Source organism: Balaenoptera ricei, chromosome 18 (genome assembly GCF_028023285.1).
Source record: "Balaenoptera ricei isolate mBalRic1 chromosome 18, mBalRic1.hap2, whole genome shotgun sequence".
In the NCBI taxonomy this organism is placed as follows: Eukaryota; Metazoa; Chordata; class Mammalia; order Artiodactyla; family Balaenopteridae; genus Balaenoptera; species Balaenoptera ricei.
Genome location: NC_082656.1, coordinates 72,007,905 through 72,023,409, shown reverse-complemented (window position 1 = coordinate 72,023,409; position 15,505 = coordinate 72,007,905). Strand labels below are relative to the sequence as shown.

The 15,505-nt window shown below is 49.2% G+C and overlaps 1 protein-coding gene across 4 annotated transcripts in view; it reads left to right on the top strand.

Moving 5' to 3' along the window:
- STK24 (serine/threonine kinase 24) overlaps positions 1-15,505 on the top strand; it is a 103,426-nt gene that overhangs the window by 67,274 nt on the left and 20,647 nt on the right. For all 4 annotated transcript variants that reach the window (XM_059902526.1, XM_059902524.1, XM_059902525.1 and 1 more), the window contains exon 3: positions 10,513-10,569. In XM_059902526.1, coding sequence (XP_059758509.1) covers positions 10,513-10,569 — 57 coding nt within the window. The remainder of the gene's footprint in view (positions 1-10,512; positions 10,570-15,505) is intronic.

Here is a 15,505-nt window from a genome sequence, read left to right as displayed (position 1 = left end):
GCCCATGGGGGGTGGGGTGGGGCTTAATTACTGAACCTCAACGCGCACACATGCACACAGTTATGAGGCGGCCTCTTCCAGGAGAGAGAAGCCTGTGACGTAAACCCGGAGAAGAGCGTCTTAGGGACGGCTCAGTGCTCTTTCCAGTTTGTTGCAGGACGTGAGGACAAAAGTTCTTGTTCTTGGCATGAGGGAGCAGGGCGTGTGAATCCCGCAAGTCACAGGCAGACCTTTTGTCAACCGGTGTCTTTTTTCAGGCAGTAAGATTAGAGTTCATTGCTCTCTGAAAGGAAACCAGTTAAGAACAGTTACCCTAGAACATGTTTTCCTCACTGGAATCCTTTAGAAATTGCTTAGAGTCTGTGATGTTTGTTACTGTAGTTCTTGCTGTTTAGGTTTCTGACTCAACATTAAGTCTGGATTTGAGCCCCAGCTGCTCCCCCTCCCCGCGCTAACGAGGTATTCACGTTACGGAAGAAGCTGATTACCTAAACGGACAGGATTACCGGGAGAATCAAATGAAATACTCCTTATGAGGGTCTTCAGTAAAGCATGCGGTGCTGCGGTGTTGCACTCTTGCGGGATGAGGCTGGGACCCCCCCCTGCTGGACCAAGAGGAAGACCCGAGGTGCCCTGGGGCTGTCCCCTCAGGGAGCCTGTGGTGAAGGAGGGTGTGGCTTTCCCCAGGCCCTGGAGGACACCACTCTCCCCTCCTTCCGCGAGCGTCCTGGTCCCAGCCGACTGGGCCACTGGTGGTCGGGGGTGGGGGCGGTGAGAGATGGCCTGGAAGGACAGCAGCTCTGGCTGTGTTCTCGCTGTCATGTCAGGTTTCTGATGGCGATGGAGCGAGCGGACACAGAGGAGGGTTCAGGCCTCTGGAAAGCACTGCAGACCTGGCCGACAGGCAGGCCCGAGGCCTGGTGGGGCTGGGCAGGTGGTGGTAGAAAATACGATGCAAACGTTTCACATGTGCGGAGACTCTCACACCTAATGTTCATTTCCAAAAGCACCTTTCTTCTTCTCTAGAAACTCCTCTCGTTAGATGACAGCCCTCTGTCCCAGGAGGCACCGCATCCCTGGCACGTAGAAACGCACCTCCCTCCTCCTCCTCTTGTACTGATGATAACCTTTTCCAGGTGTTGGTGTTATGTTGTGATGTCAGGAAAAGTCCTGTGCTTCAGGAGTGTTCCTAGAATATTCTGTTCTTTTAAAACATTCAAGGGCAAAATCATTTGCCTCCTTCCCATCCTTTCTTCCCTCCTTCCTTCCTCTTTATATAGATATTTTTAGAGGACCATAACTGATCCATTTCTTCCCCTACCCGTTTCTTCTTTCTTGAGTAAATTTTAATTCATACATTACAAAGAAATCATCTAGTTCATTGTAGATTTTTAAACTTATTATAATAAAATATTGTGACCTGTTCTGTTTGCATTTAAAAGTGTTTCCATCTGTAATTTTTTATTGCTATATTTGAAAATTAGTGTTATCTATTTTTTTCTTGATTATAGTAGCTGGAGTTTATTTAAAAAATAAAATGGATTTCTCATTCTAATATTTTTCCATTTTGCATGTATCTTTATTTGTTTTCCCTAGGTTTCCTTCTTTTTTCCTTCTTTCCTAACTTCCATATTGAACACTTAAAATTTCTCCCTACCCCGCCCCCCTTTTTTTTTTGGCTTGGTAATGAAAATGTGTAATACTGTGTTTTCCTCCGAATAAATCTTTGGTTGTATTGTATAGCTTTTGGTGTATGTAGTGTTTCCAGTATTTTTGGATAATTCGTAGTGATGCTTTTGATTTTTTTCTAAGGATTTGATCCAGAAATTTTCAGTTGATTTGTTTCTCTTTGTGCCGTTTCAGGTTTTATTGCGCAGTGTCATTTTAGTTGATATTTGCAGGTAGTGGCCTTTCTCTGGTTGCATGCTTGTTTCCAGCACTAGAAGACTTTGTCTTGGACCACTGTTGTCCTTTTAGGGCCTCGTGAAAGAATGGAAGCCTGGGCTGTCCCTCCCCGCGCCCGTCGTCGTCCCCCCCTGCACCCGTCGTCGTCCCCCCCTGCACCCGTCGTCGTCCCCCCCCTGCACCCGTCGTCGTCCCCCCCCATGCTTATCCTGCTTCAATTTTCTGTTTTCTTCTTTTTTTAATTTATTTTTTTTATTGAAGTGTAGTTGATTTACAGTGTTCTGTTCATTATTGCTGTACAGCAAAGTGATTCAGTTATACCTATATACATTCTTTTTTTAATATATTCTTCTCCATTCTGGTTTATCCCAGGATATTGAGTACGGTTCTCTGTGCTGTACAGTAGGACCTTGTTTATCCATTCTATACAGAAAAGCTCACATCTGCTGACCCCAGCCCCCTCCCCCTTGGCAACCACAAGTCTGTTCTCTAGGTCTGTGAGTCTGTTTCTGTTTCATAGATAGGCTCATTTGTGTCATATTTTGGATTCCACATGTAAGTGATATTATATGGTATTTGTCTTTCTCTTTCTGACTTATTTCACTTAGTGTGATAATCTCTCGTTGCATCCATGTTGCTGCAAATGGCATTATTTCCTTCTTTTTTATGGCTGAGTAGTATTCCATTGTACATATGTACCATATCTTCTTTATCCATTCATCTGTTGATGGACATTAAGGTTGTTGGCTATTGTGAATAGTGCTGCTGTGAACATAGGGGTGCATGTATCTTTTCGAATTACAGTTTTGTCTGGATATATGCCAGGAGGGGGATTGCTGGATCATATGGAAACTATTTTTAGCTTTTGAGGAACCTCCATACTGTTTTCCGTAGTGGCTGCACCAATTTACATTCCCATCAGCAGTGCAGGAAGGTTCACTTTCTCCACATTCTCTCCAGCATTTGTTATTTGTAGACTTTTTAATGATGGCCGTCCTGACTGGTGTGAGGTGATACCTCATTGTAGTTTTGATTTGCATTTCTCTAATAATTAGCGACATTAAACGTCTTTTCATGTGCCTATTGGCCATTGATTTTCTGATTGATCTTCTCATTTTCTTCTCTCCCCATTAGTTCTGTTGTGTAGGTAATTGATGAGACGGGCCTCTCCTCTGAACACCCACAGCATTTTGTGTCTTTGTGGTACCCACCACAGGCTGGCTGGTGGTAGTTATTTGCCCACTTTTCTCTTATGAAAAGTGATTTATTTAGGAAAAGAGCCCGGACCCTACTCATTTTATAGACCCCCAGTGACACTGTGTGTGTAGTAGGCGCGAATCATTGAAGGAATGCTGGCATCTGTGAGACAGAGGAACAATTAAATCAGCTATTTTTGAGGTCAGGGATCGTGTTCTGTGCCTTGAGTGTAGTTGGAAGGTGCCATGAATGTCAGGGAGTTGCTTTGACTGTAAAACGAGGTGGGGTTTGGGCTTCGATACCAGTTTCCTGCCTCCTAGTTTCACAAGCCTCCCAGTGGACCTGGGTTCAGACAGGGGGCACTCTAAAGTTAGTGTGGTATTAATAGCTCAAGTTCATGGGCACTGCTGTGTGCCAGGCACGCCCCTGAGGTGGGGTGTTCTTTAGTCCCGGGAGCAGATGGGAAACTGAACGCGGCTTCAGGCCTGGTCTCAGGGTCCCAGAGCTGGTGCGGGTCAGAGGCAGGATCCAAACCCGGGCTCGAGAGTCTGGGTTCCTGCACAGCACCTTAGCAAAAAGGTACCTTTGCTTTAAAAACCACACTCCTAAGGAAGTCTGGGACTCCCCGTTGTTTCAGTAAAAGACCTCCTGGGCTGAGCCTTTCCTTACAGTGCAGAGGCAAAAGCAGAGCTTAACTTCATTTCAGAGTTCATGGTGTAAAAATCTTTGTTAACGGTGCAGAATCCACCCCTTTTCTCATTCACCTTGAGTTAACCTCTCCGTCGTCTGATGTCTGTCAAGCGCCCGTGAGGGTTGTGAACGTGGCGAGTGCCAGCCCACCACCTCCAGACAGTACAGGGCAAGCTTGCCTGTAAGCGGTGTTGTTGTTGGTGTTGTGTGTGTACATTAATTTCCACGAGCAAAAAACTACCAAAGGCAAAATCAAAAGACAGACGAGGAAAATGCTGTGTTTGTGGCTCGTGTTACAGGAGGCTACTTCCCCCTAATATTAGGTCAATAGAAAAACAGACAAAGGATAATAAGGGCTCACAAAAAAGAAAACGTACACAACTCTTCAATATGTAAGGGTGTTCAGCCTTACAATGAGAGAAAGACAAACTTTGTGAGATACGCCCCCCGCCCCCCCCCCTCCCCTGGGCAGTGGATTGATGACCGTCATTTGCTCAGGCTGCCGTAACACGGTGCCACAGACCCCACGGCTTAAACAACAGAAGTTTATTCCCTCACAAACCTGGAGGCTGGAAGTCTGAGGTCAGGGTGTCGGCCGGACTGGCTTCCTCTGAGTCCTCTCTCGTTGGCTTGCAGGTGCCGTCTCCTCCCTGTGTCTTCACATGGTTGTCCCTCTGTGTGTGCCTGTGTCCTCATCTCTTCTTATGAGGACACCAGTCACATTGGATTAGGGACCACCCTAATGACTTCATTTTAACTTACACCTCTTTGAAGACCCTGTCTCCAAATTCAGTCCCGTTTTGCGGTACTCAGGGTCGGGACTTCAGCATATGAATTTAGGAGGGGGACACAATTCATTCACCTCCTAAGAATGACTGAAAAAAAGTTGGATTACACTGTCAAGGGACATGGTGTGTTGGCAAAGAAAAGGGAAATGAGCTCTCACACGTTGCTGGAGGCAGCCTCTTTGAAGAATAATGTCATTATCTATTTAAATTCAAGTGTGTTCCTTTGACTCAGCCTCCAGCAACTCCCCAAATGGTACATCCACGAAATTGACACCTGGCTCACCATAGCAAAAGAATGGGAGCAACTTGATGTTGTCAATAGGGTGTGGGTTAGTTACGGCTTAAAAAAAAAAAAAGGGAATTCCTTTATGGACAAGTATAGAATGCTCCAAGGAGAAGCAAGGTATAGAACAGTGTATAGAGCGTTACATTTGGATAGAAGTGGAGAAGGAGTTGATAGGTATTTGCAGAGATATTTCTGTGAAGTCACAGAAGATGCGTCGCTAAGCTGGTGGGCGCGGAGGCTGGACAGCCAGGAGCCAGGGGCGAGAGGGAGACGCCTCGCTTTACACACTTCGGTGCCTTTTAAGTGGTGAATCCTGAAGTTATTAAATAAATAACTGTTTTCTTTCCCTTATGAGAAAATTCTCTTACAAGGTCATTCGTAACTTCCATTGTCTGGGGTCATTTTTTAAACATGAAATTATTCTGATTAAAATCATTCTTATTTTAAGAACTCTTACTTATTTTCCTTAGAGTGCCTCACACGTCATTCACTTGGAAGGTTTTATGAGGGCAGTGATTCTGCATCTGGGCCGTGACAGTGCTTGGTCACTTGATCGAGCAGGTCACCTGTGTCCCTTGACCAGACCATCCTTCTCTAACACTCATGCCTCAAGGCTTGTAGGGCAGTAATTATTTTTTCATTCTAGTGTAGAATGTGGATGAATCATCGTTCAAGATTTTATTCCGCTCAGAAACTCCCATGCAGAGAAATACCGTTTAGTCTTGTTAATTGGGCTTTTTCGGTTTTACCAGGTTATTTCGAGGCACTTACGGGTGACGCTGTTGAGGGGGCTAATAGCACTCTGCCTGTGTTTAGTCCCCCGAGCTTTGCAAAGTGCTTTCACATTCATTATCTCATTTTCTTGTCAGGTGAACTGTGAGGTTAGAAATACAGATTATTGCCATTTTTTTCTGGCTGAGGCCCTCCAAGCTTAGGTGTCTCACAGTGAGTTAGTGATAGTCTCCTATCTCCTGGAGGCTGCAGGGTGTAACAACTGAGTTTGCCAAGGGGAGGAGAGAATTAACCGGTCAGCACTTCTGTGCAGTAGCACTTCAGGCTTATGGACGTTGACTGTGCAGCTCAGTGGTTTTCAGTGGGGGCGACTTTGGCCCCCAGAGGCCACGGGCAGTGTCTGGCCCCGAGGACTGGGGATGTGCCACTGGCCTCTAGTGGGCGGAGGCCAGGGATGCACGCTGCTCAGCGCCCTGCGATGCACAGGGCAGCCCCACAACAGAGGTTATCCAGCCCCAAGTGCCGGCGGTGCCGAAGGGGAGAAATCCTGACGGAGCCGCGGGGAGCGCTTGGTCTGCAGCCCTCAGAGCCCATCTTTCCTGAGCTGGTCCATTTACTCCCTTCTGAATGTTTCTTCTTTGGGGGTGGGTGGTAGAAATTATTACTTGGGATGGTGACTGGTGGCAGATTTCAGAGGCCTTTTCTGCCTGTGTTGAACGAGTGTCCTGCACTGGAGGGGAGGTGCTGCGCGGGGACCAGCTGACGCGGCACAGGTCCTGTCTGCACCGCAGGACCCCGCTCATCCTGAGACCCGGCCTTCGCTCTGCCCCTGGTTTTCATGACGTCCGCAGCATCTCTGTCCCAGTCAGCGTGTGAGGCAGGCAGAGGTTGTTCTTAGTGCCCTTCCCTTTCGGTCAGAAAGAGACACCGGCAGCTGAGGGTTAGAGTTGGGGAATTCTAGAGTCAGCCTAGAGAAAGAGAAGGCTTGAGTCCAGAGGAATGCAGCCGTGGAGGAGGAGAGTGCTGGGGGAGGTGACGAAGCGGGTAGTGGGGTCACCGGTTGGGCTGGGGTCACCCGTGGGAATGGGAGGTGGCGGGTGAACGGAGGGCACTGCTGGTGGGGCTAGTCTTGGGCGGAGGGTGAGCCGGGCTGCCGTCCCTGAGGCAGGGACAGTGAGGACAGAGTCTGGGCCTGGGGCATGGAGGAGGGCGAGGGGCACCCCGAATGCTGTCCTCAGAGGCCGGCGGGCGGCCCACCTGGCAGCGGGAGCAGCCGTGCAGAAGCCTGCGGGCCTTGGAGCTGGGCGCAGGGAGAAGCTGGAGGTGAGAGGAGGAGGCAGGTGGGTCCGTGCTTGCCAGGGGCTGGTCCGCCAAGCCACAGAGTTGGGAATTCGTACTGGAATTTGGTAGAAGCTGTCAGCTATCTTAAAACCAGCGATGGTTTTGTTTTAAAGAGAAAGGAGAGTGACCCTCGCTGCGTGAAGGACCTGTGGATACCTTTGTCAGCCTGTCCTCTGCCGCCTCCCCCAGGGCTCCCTGTCGGTGGAGGGCATTGCCCGTGTCCATTTGAGCGAGGCTGCCTTCCCCCGCCTTGCCCCGCCCCCAGCCTGTGCCCCGCCTCCCAGCTTGTGCCCCGCCCCCAGCCTTGCCCCGCCCCCAGCCCGCCCCTCTCCCCGCCGCGCAGGCGGCGTTTGTCCGTTTGTTCGCTGCTCCTGGCCTCGTCCTTGCACACCTCAAGGGCTGAGTAAGAGCGAGAGCCGGCCCCGGTGCCCTCCGGTGACTTTTGGGAGGAAGTGTGAAGTGTTATCAACAGGCTACGGGATGGACCATTCTCTGGCCCTCCCCTCGCCCTCCACGTTAGGTTCTTGCAGCTTCACTCCTGCCCTACCTGCTGGCTGACCGCACTTGACCAGCCTCGTTCCCTCCCTCCACCCCCGCCCCGGTGCCAACTCATCCTTCGGTTCATCTTAAAAGTCAGCTGGTTCCGCCTCTGTGACCCGGCAGGTCCTGCTGTCCCCTCGCTTGGGGCCCACTCCTGGGAGCTGTGACTCGCCAGTCGTTGGAGGTCTGGCCTCCGCCTTAGAGACGGGCTCCCCAAGGGGACCGGCTGCGGAGAGCACAGAGCCGGTGAGGCCGCTGACCCCTCGTCCCCAGGGCTTTCCCCCGCTCTCTCGCTGGCTCGGCGGCCGAGGTGAGCGGCACACCCCATGAGGTGGGAAGGCAGGTTCAGCTGAGAGGTGGGACCAGTGGAACCTTTCTTGACGCAATTTCCATTCCCAGACTGGTGGAACTGGTGGAACTGGGGACACAAGCACCTGGGTCCTACGACCTGGCCAAGTATTTAAAAAGCAATGGCCTGAATGAAGGACCTAGTGCTGTTTTCCTGAGTGCCCCATGAATCTGGCAGACCTCGTGTTGGGTAGCGTTCAGGCCCTGGCCTGTCTGGTACCAGGAACGAGCTGGGTGAACAGAGAAGCGGGGCTGGTCTTTTTACTGCATCTTCCTCTCGAGGAAGATACAGTGAAGGCTCGGACTTTATAAAGCCTTTCAGCTGGGGGCACCTGGTTTGCCAGGTGTTCTGCTGTTGCTGAAGTGCCCCTGAGGGTTGCGGGAGAACAGGTCACTTTGTCCCCTGTCATGACTCCCTGAAAGGAGAGAGAGCCGTGCAAAGGGTTATTTTGCTTCCTTGCTAGGTAGTGAGGAGCTGGAGCTTTGGAATGGAGGATGAGGCGGGTTCACCTGTCTCACTGCTTCCGGAAGCTGCGAAGTGACTCTGAACCTCCGAGTCAGCACAGACTGTTTCCCAGGGTGTCCTGTTCCTCTGCCCCAGCTCCCCACAGATGCAGATGCGGGGTGGGGGAACCTGCCTGCCAGAGCTGATGTCGCTGTAGGGAACTCACCCTCAACACCCACAAAGTAAAAGGGATGGGAGCCGGGCCAGACAGCGCTGTAGAAAAGAGAATGAGAGTAGAAATGTGCACTCCCAAGTTCCTTATAGAAAAACCATTTAGCTTTTCCTGTGCCGTCAAAAATGGTGTCGGCCGTTCCCCGCGGTAGTTGATTTCTCGCTCTCAAACAAGGTGCATTTGGGGTGTCTAGAGGAAACAGCACGGACCTTTTCGAGGAGCAGGTGTTCGGGAGGTATTGGCGTGGGGAAGAATTGGGCGTATCTGTGAAATAAAGGAGGGCTGGAGAATACTCTCTCTGCCGGGAAGTTCTCTTGAAGTCAGAAGCAGGGGGTGCTGGATCCTGCTCAAGGCTGGTGCCCAGGACTGGATGAATATTGAGTGAGTAAATGTTTGTGTCTATCGGGTAGACCCCAAACACAGCAGGTAAGGTTTCCGTGCCTTTTCCAGTCTAGGCTGGGATTGTCTTCATCGTATCAGGAGTCAAGGGCATTTAAAGACTTGAGAAGGTGTTCCACATACAGTAAAACTTGGGATGTTTCTTTATAATATCACAGACTTGGCTCCAAATGTCAGGATTTATTTTAAATTGTAAAAGAAACTTACAAGTGTAGCGCAGGCATGAGTGCCTCCCTGAAGTGAACATGCAGTCAGCATTATTGCCCTTCCTCCGCTACAGGTGCCACAGGCCGCCTTTCCTGGGCTTGACCGTGCCAGGCGCTGCCCCCAGCCGCTTAGCTTGCTGTTGGTGGGAAACACAGACAAGCAAATCTAAGTGAAGATCAGACCAAAGGTGCTAAAGTGGGGGGCGGGGGAGGGGAGCCGGTGAGGGTTTTCCTGATTGAGGAAACTGCGACTCAGTCCAGAAGAGCAAATCTTTCAGCATCGCTAGAGTCAGGGAGCAGCGAGGATGGGGCCTGGCGAGGGCCCTGCTTACTCTGAAGAGCTCGGGCTCAGCTCCATCCTGAAGGTACCAAAGAGCCTAGGAAGGGTTTTGTTTGCTCTTCTTCTTTTTGATGCACTTGAAAGCAACCGGAGAGTGCCGCGTTAGCAGGGAGGCAGCCTGATGCTGGCATACCTGCTCCCAGGCTGTGGACCGGGCGCCGCAGGCCGCGGCACGTCGCCGCGCCCCCCCAGCCTTCAAGCTTGCCTGCTGTGGCGTGGGCACTCACTCGGCCAGGCGCCCAGTCAGAGGCTTCAGAGGAAGCAACCGCCAGGTCTGCAGGCTGTGAGCCGGGGTCTGGCTCACCCCTAGGCCCTGTGCTCCTGACCCCGCACCGGTGTGCCCTCATCCCCCGGGAGGGCTGGGTGGGTGTTTGCTTGCTTGGCTGGCTTTCAAGGGAGTAGCACTTGGGGATTTGTGTTTGAAAAGAACCCTGGAAGCCATGGGCGCTGGGGGGCTTCAGGAGAGACGGATGGAAGAGACGCAAGACACAGAGGCTGGTGAGGGGGTTGGAGGACTGGGGCGAGGCTCGGGCCCCTCTGCTCTCCTGGAGATCCCGGAGGGGGAGGACGGTGGCCTTCAGGGTGGCCGCCCAGCTCCGGAGCAAGGCAGTGGGGGACAGGCCGCACCAGCTATGCCACCTGCCCTCTGCGCATCTCAGAGCTGCAGGCGGCGGGGAGGTGGCCCGTCCCCAGGGCTGTGCTCCGGTCGCCTCCTGTCTGACGCTCAGGGCGGGATGGGTGTGCATGGTACTGGCCTTGGGGACTGGTTCCCAAACGCTCCTGTGCCAGAGGATCGCCCCCTGAGGTTGTGTGAAAACAGACGCGCCCCTCGGAGCCCCGGTGCAGTAGCTGTGGAGCGCACTGCCGGGGGGTCTGGTGCGGGGCCCCTCCGGCACAGCGCAGGCTTCCCACCCAGTTCTCACTCGGACACGCTTTTCCCGCTGTTGTGTATTTATAAAATATTCTAGTTCCAAAATGACAGCGCAAAATACCCTTAGATTATTTAAAATAATCTTTTCTGCTTTTTAAAAAAAAATAATTTGTCTTTTTGTTTTTTCTGTAGGACACTAAATTATGGATAATAATGGAATATCTTGGTGGAGGCTCCGCGCTGGACCTGGTAAGTATCACGCTGGACGTTTAATACGCATCCGAGGTCTTCTCAGTCAGTCTTGCTTGTAAAGATAATTCTGTTTACATTTCTGTTTCCCTTTTAAGTTGCATGAAAAAAGGACCAAACTATTCCTTATAATAGGGATTTCTGCTTCTGATACGTTACTGTAAATTATAGATCTTTTTTTTTTTTCTAACATCTTTATTGGAGTATAATTGCTTTACAGTGGTGTGTTAGTTTCTGCTTTATAACAAAGTGAATCAGTTATACATATACATATGTCCCCATATCTCTTCCCTCTTGCATCTCCCTCCCTCCCACCCTCCCCATCCCACCCCTCTAGGTGGTCACAGAGCACCGAGCTGATCTCCCTGTGCTATGCGACTGCTTCCCACTAGCTATCTGTTTTACATTTGGTAGTGTATATATGTCCACGCCACTCTCTCACTTCGTCCCAGCTTACGTCTGCGTACAGATCTGCTTTTGAAGACAGTTTTGCTATTTCATGGGAAACCAGTGAATTCATTCCAAGCAGCCATGAAGGATGTCGCCTGCTGTGTCTGACTTAAGAACAGTTTCTTATTTTCTAAAACTGGTTTTAACTTTTGTGGAGCTGGTACCCCATCATTGTTTCATGTTTCAGATAGTAACTTCGCTTCTAAAATATGCGTGGAACATTTTCATTTATGATTAATCAGAACTAGAATTTTTAAAATTAAAATTTGATATCAGAGGTAAGAGACGGGCACAGTATCACAAATGGGAGCAGCCGTCAGGCCAAGCAGGAACGCGTGTTTCTGTTTCCTGGATGCACACGCAGAGAGGCCTTGCTGCGCTCACAGTGTGTCTGTGGTGGAGCTGGACCCCCGCCAGTGGCGGTGTCTCCTACCTGGCCTGGACCTAGGTGTCCAGCCCACACACATGGTAGAGGCAGCTCCGGTGTAGGATGACCTCAAAGTCACAGTCTGTAACTCCCCTCTTGTGGTAAAACATGGTTACATGTTGGCCTCTGATGAGATGCTCAGAAATAACCAGTAAATCATGAGCATTACTTAAGTCATCCTTGAAACACAATATATGCAAAACAAATTTTGAAAAATCTCACACAGTTGTTTAGCCCCTGACATTTCATCCCCGTGTGGTTATGTGGTGAAATCAACGTAATCAGCACTCTTTCCCTGCCTGTCCTGTAAAAGCTGGGCTTTTGGGTGAGTGGTGATTTCCAAGACAGGCCTGATCTATCATTTTAGTGTTAGAGCGTGGGTTCTGCTTGCTAGACAGTTGTCAGGATGGTAGGTGTGCAGTTTTCACTGGTCTCACAGCTGAAAGAAGCTAGCATTTTTTGGTGGTTACAGTTTACACAGATTTTATTCACTAAGAAAAGAAATACCCTTTGATTAAAAGGAGTTTACTTTCTCACAGTAATAGTAACAATTAGTATTTTGGGGGGAAGGTAAAACCTCTAGAACTGTATGTATCTCTGAAAGGCTTATGTACCCAATTTTTAAAAAAATCACATAATGTTATAAACCGTAAAAGCAATTGGTCGAAAGGAAAGTTCAGGAAAAAAATTTAATATGGTATAAACAGTGATATTAAAATGGAGAAAGCAGCAAAACAGCTGGATAAATTTTATGACTTCCTTTGCTTCTTTTCTGTAACTATACATATGACACAAAGAGCTTTTCATTTTTTTTTTTTTTTTTTTTACTCCTTTGGGAAATACTACAGAAATGCAGAAAATTGCCTCATTTTGTATAATTAGATTTACTATTATCTTAAGTGAGTTTCATTTGTGGCATGTATAAAATGATTTGTGGGGACTCTTTTCCAACATTGAGTCCTTCAGAACAGCAATTCTAGTCTCTAAATGCTTTAGTTTATTCATTCTTAATGCCACAATAATTTATTTAGTGGTAACTTTCTTTGGAGCTTTGAAGTCTGTGAAATTTTAGACATTACAGTTGGAAGGAAGTGTCGAATTCTCCACTTATTAACTAAAATCCCATATGGTGCGAGTCCCAGCAAACTGCCATTCATCTTCCACATCAGGGGCTCTGGTGACAAGAACCAGGCGTCCCTTTTTGAATGTCCCCAAATCGTCTCATTTTACTCGAGGAAATGGAAATACTCAGAAGTTAGGTGTGCCAGCTAGCAGATAGAGCTGGACGTTGGACCTTGTTTTAACCAGCTGCAAAGCCCTGACCCCGCGCTGTCCTTCCCCTCCCTCTGACTTTGTCATATCTTTCTTCATCTCTTATCCCTTTTCTGTTGGCCTGACCCCAGTCCTCAAAGAAGATGCACTTTAATAATGGGATACAAGAGTTTTCTGAATGTTGAAGACTATTAAGATTATTTTGAGAGTGTCTATTAAATGTTTACACAAGATTCTAAAAACCAGAGTATTGTTGCATATGAAGATTTGTTACCAGGTAGCTGAATATATGGATTTGGGGTATTTCTTAGAAAAATCCCACCTTGCCTTTGTTTAATGTCTCTCTGTTAAGAGGCACAATGCTGATATGTTTGTATGTCTTCGGAGCAGCCCCTGTACACGAGGCCCGTGGAGGGAAAGATGATGGTGTCTTGTTCAAGGGCAGGGCTCTGCTATTTCCCAGAGCACGAAGATCTCGCCGGCTCTTTCCTCGCTCTAGATTCATCCTTTCTCTTCATGCACTGGGGCTGCTATAATGAAATACTATAGACCGGGTGGCTTTTTTCACTCTACATTTTAGTTATCATGCCTTTTTACTTAGGCTGTGAGACATTAGTTTAATTCCCTGCATTGAGTCTTAATAACACCTTAGCCTGGGCAGGAAGATGGCACCTTCCTTCACCCAGGATTGCCTTGTGAGCATGTGTGATAGTTAATTTTTTTTTGGCTTTCTTTTCATTCTGGAATTGAGCTTCCAAGTAGAGGTGGACAGTTGATTATATCGCATGTGGGAAAGTGCTACAAGGAAAATAAAACAGCATGAGGTGAATTGGGAGAAGGGGAATAAGGATTAGCAACAGAGGGCCTGAGACTGGAAGATTTTTCACTGACTAAAAGATGAGTCCGTATGATAGGAGAATCTAAGGGGCAACCTTGGAATCTTAATTAAGAAGGAACTAGGCTACATGAATTGGTTGCTCAGTCAGGCAGAGATGCTTGACAAACTTAAAAATGAATATGCCATGTGAATTTAAAAAAATGAGATGACATATTCATTCATGTTTAGGCCAAGCTGCTGTTGTGGTGGTCTCCAAACAGTGTCTCACACGAGATGGAAATTTCTCTCCCACACGTGGGGTCAGTGGTCTCCGGGCCCTGCAGAGGTGGGTGGCTTCCCATGGGCTTCAGTCCTTATCCTCTCTGGTTGCCGGTGTTTCAAAGCCAAGACCGGGAAGGGGCACTTCTGCAAGTATTCCTTTGGCAAGAACTCAGTCATGTGGCCAAATTTGCTGCTGCAGAGGCCGGCAGATACGGTCTCTAGTTGGGTGGCCACGCGCAGGCCGAGAGTGTATTACAGAGGAAGAGGGGAAAACAGATTTGGGAGGGGGAATTAGAAGTCACCCAGAGATGAGGAGCAGTCTACATTTTTTTTTTTTTCCCTCTGAGTCTTTCTTTTATAGAGATTATTTGAAGATTCCACAGTCCTCTTAATGAAGAGACTGCTTAGGAATGTTAGTGGTGGAGAATGTGAGTACCCGCCAGCGAGGAGCTCTGTGCTCTAGGGAACAACTGAATACCCTTTACAGTGAATTCTGACACCTTGAAGGATCTCCCTGCCCTGTAGATAGAGTCTCTCTCTTCCTGCCCCCGCCTATGAATCATTGGTGGGTGATGTTCAGGCCAGATTTAAAAGGGCATAACTATATATATATATATATCAGTCAGAGAGCCGGCTCTTAAATGGTCCAGCAGAAGATGTGTCAGTTCGTGTTCCTCAGTCTTCTCTCTCCTTGGTGATGACTCCAGGCTGCTCCGCCGTTCCTTTCCAGACAGTTGATCATAGGAGGGCGGAGGTGGGTAAGCCCAAGTCCAGCCAGACGTTCCTGGCTGTCTGCCTGGGTGAAAACCTGCTGGAGGAGGAGATGGAAGCCCTGCTCTGGGAGAGCATTTTGAACGGTGGGGTTACCCTTCTGCGGTCTGTACCGGGGCATAAGAGCAAATTCGCCAGCATCTCTGCCTCCTTCCTCTTTGTCCCCAGGCTATGAGAAAAGTGCATTTTCCTCATTTTGAGTATTAAAAATCCCCCAATCTATGAACTCAGAAATAGATGTGGAGCAGGCAGACAAGGCAGGGTTTCCAGATTGTGTGCTTAGGAACAGTTGTTTCAATGTGTTTCTTGCGAACAAGACTCTGGGTCAGACAACTTGGGGAGGAATTAGGTTCCGCGGAACAGAGAGCGCAGTGGGCCGCCCTGGTCTGCGGCAGTCGTGGGCGGGATCCTAATTAGGACTTGGAGGACTTCCTGGGGGGCTGGTTACCTGTCAGTGTGACTTCTCTGCGTCTGTAGCACACTGTGAAACGAAAAGCAAGGAGCCTCCCTTCCACCCGGGTTCTGAGTGTGAGAAAGTGGCTTGAGCATGGGGGCCCCGCTGCCAGACGGGCCAGAGTCCCAGAGAGGTGGCCCCGACTTCGAGAACCACCCCCTTCCTCCCGGGCTTCGCGGATTTTCATGGATCAGGTTGGGCCTGTGACCAGCTCGCTGGATGGACCAGAAAGCGGGGCAGCTGCAATCACGCTGTTATGAAGTGAGAAGGGGGCTCTCTGTGCCCCGACCTGGGCCCAGAAATGATCAGCTGTTCCACCACCACCATCCCACTGAAGGCCCTGAGACAGCAGGACTTGTCTGTCCGAGAAAATGTACGTGTCCGTCGGAACGCTACCTCAGAAGGCGTGTCTTGGTTTCCATTCCCTTTGGTTTAAAGCAAATCTATCTTTTTAAGACCTACT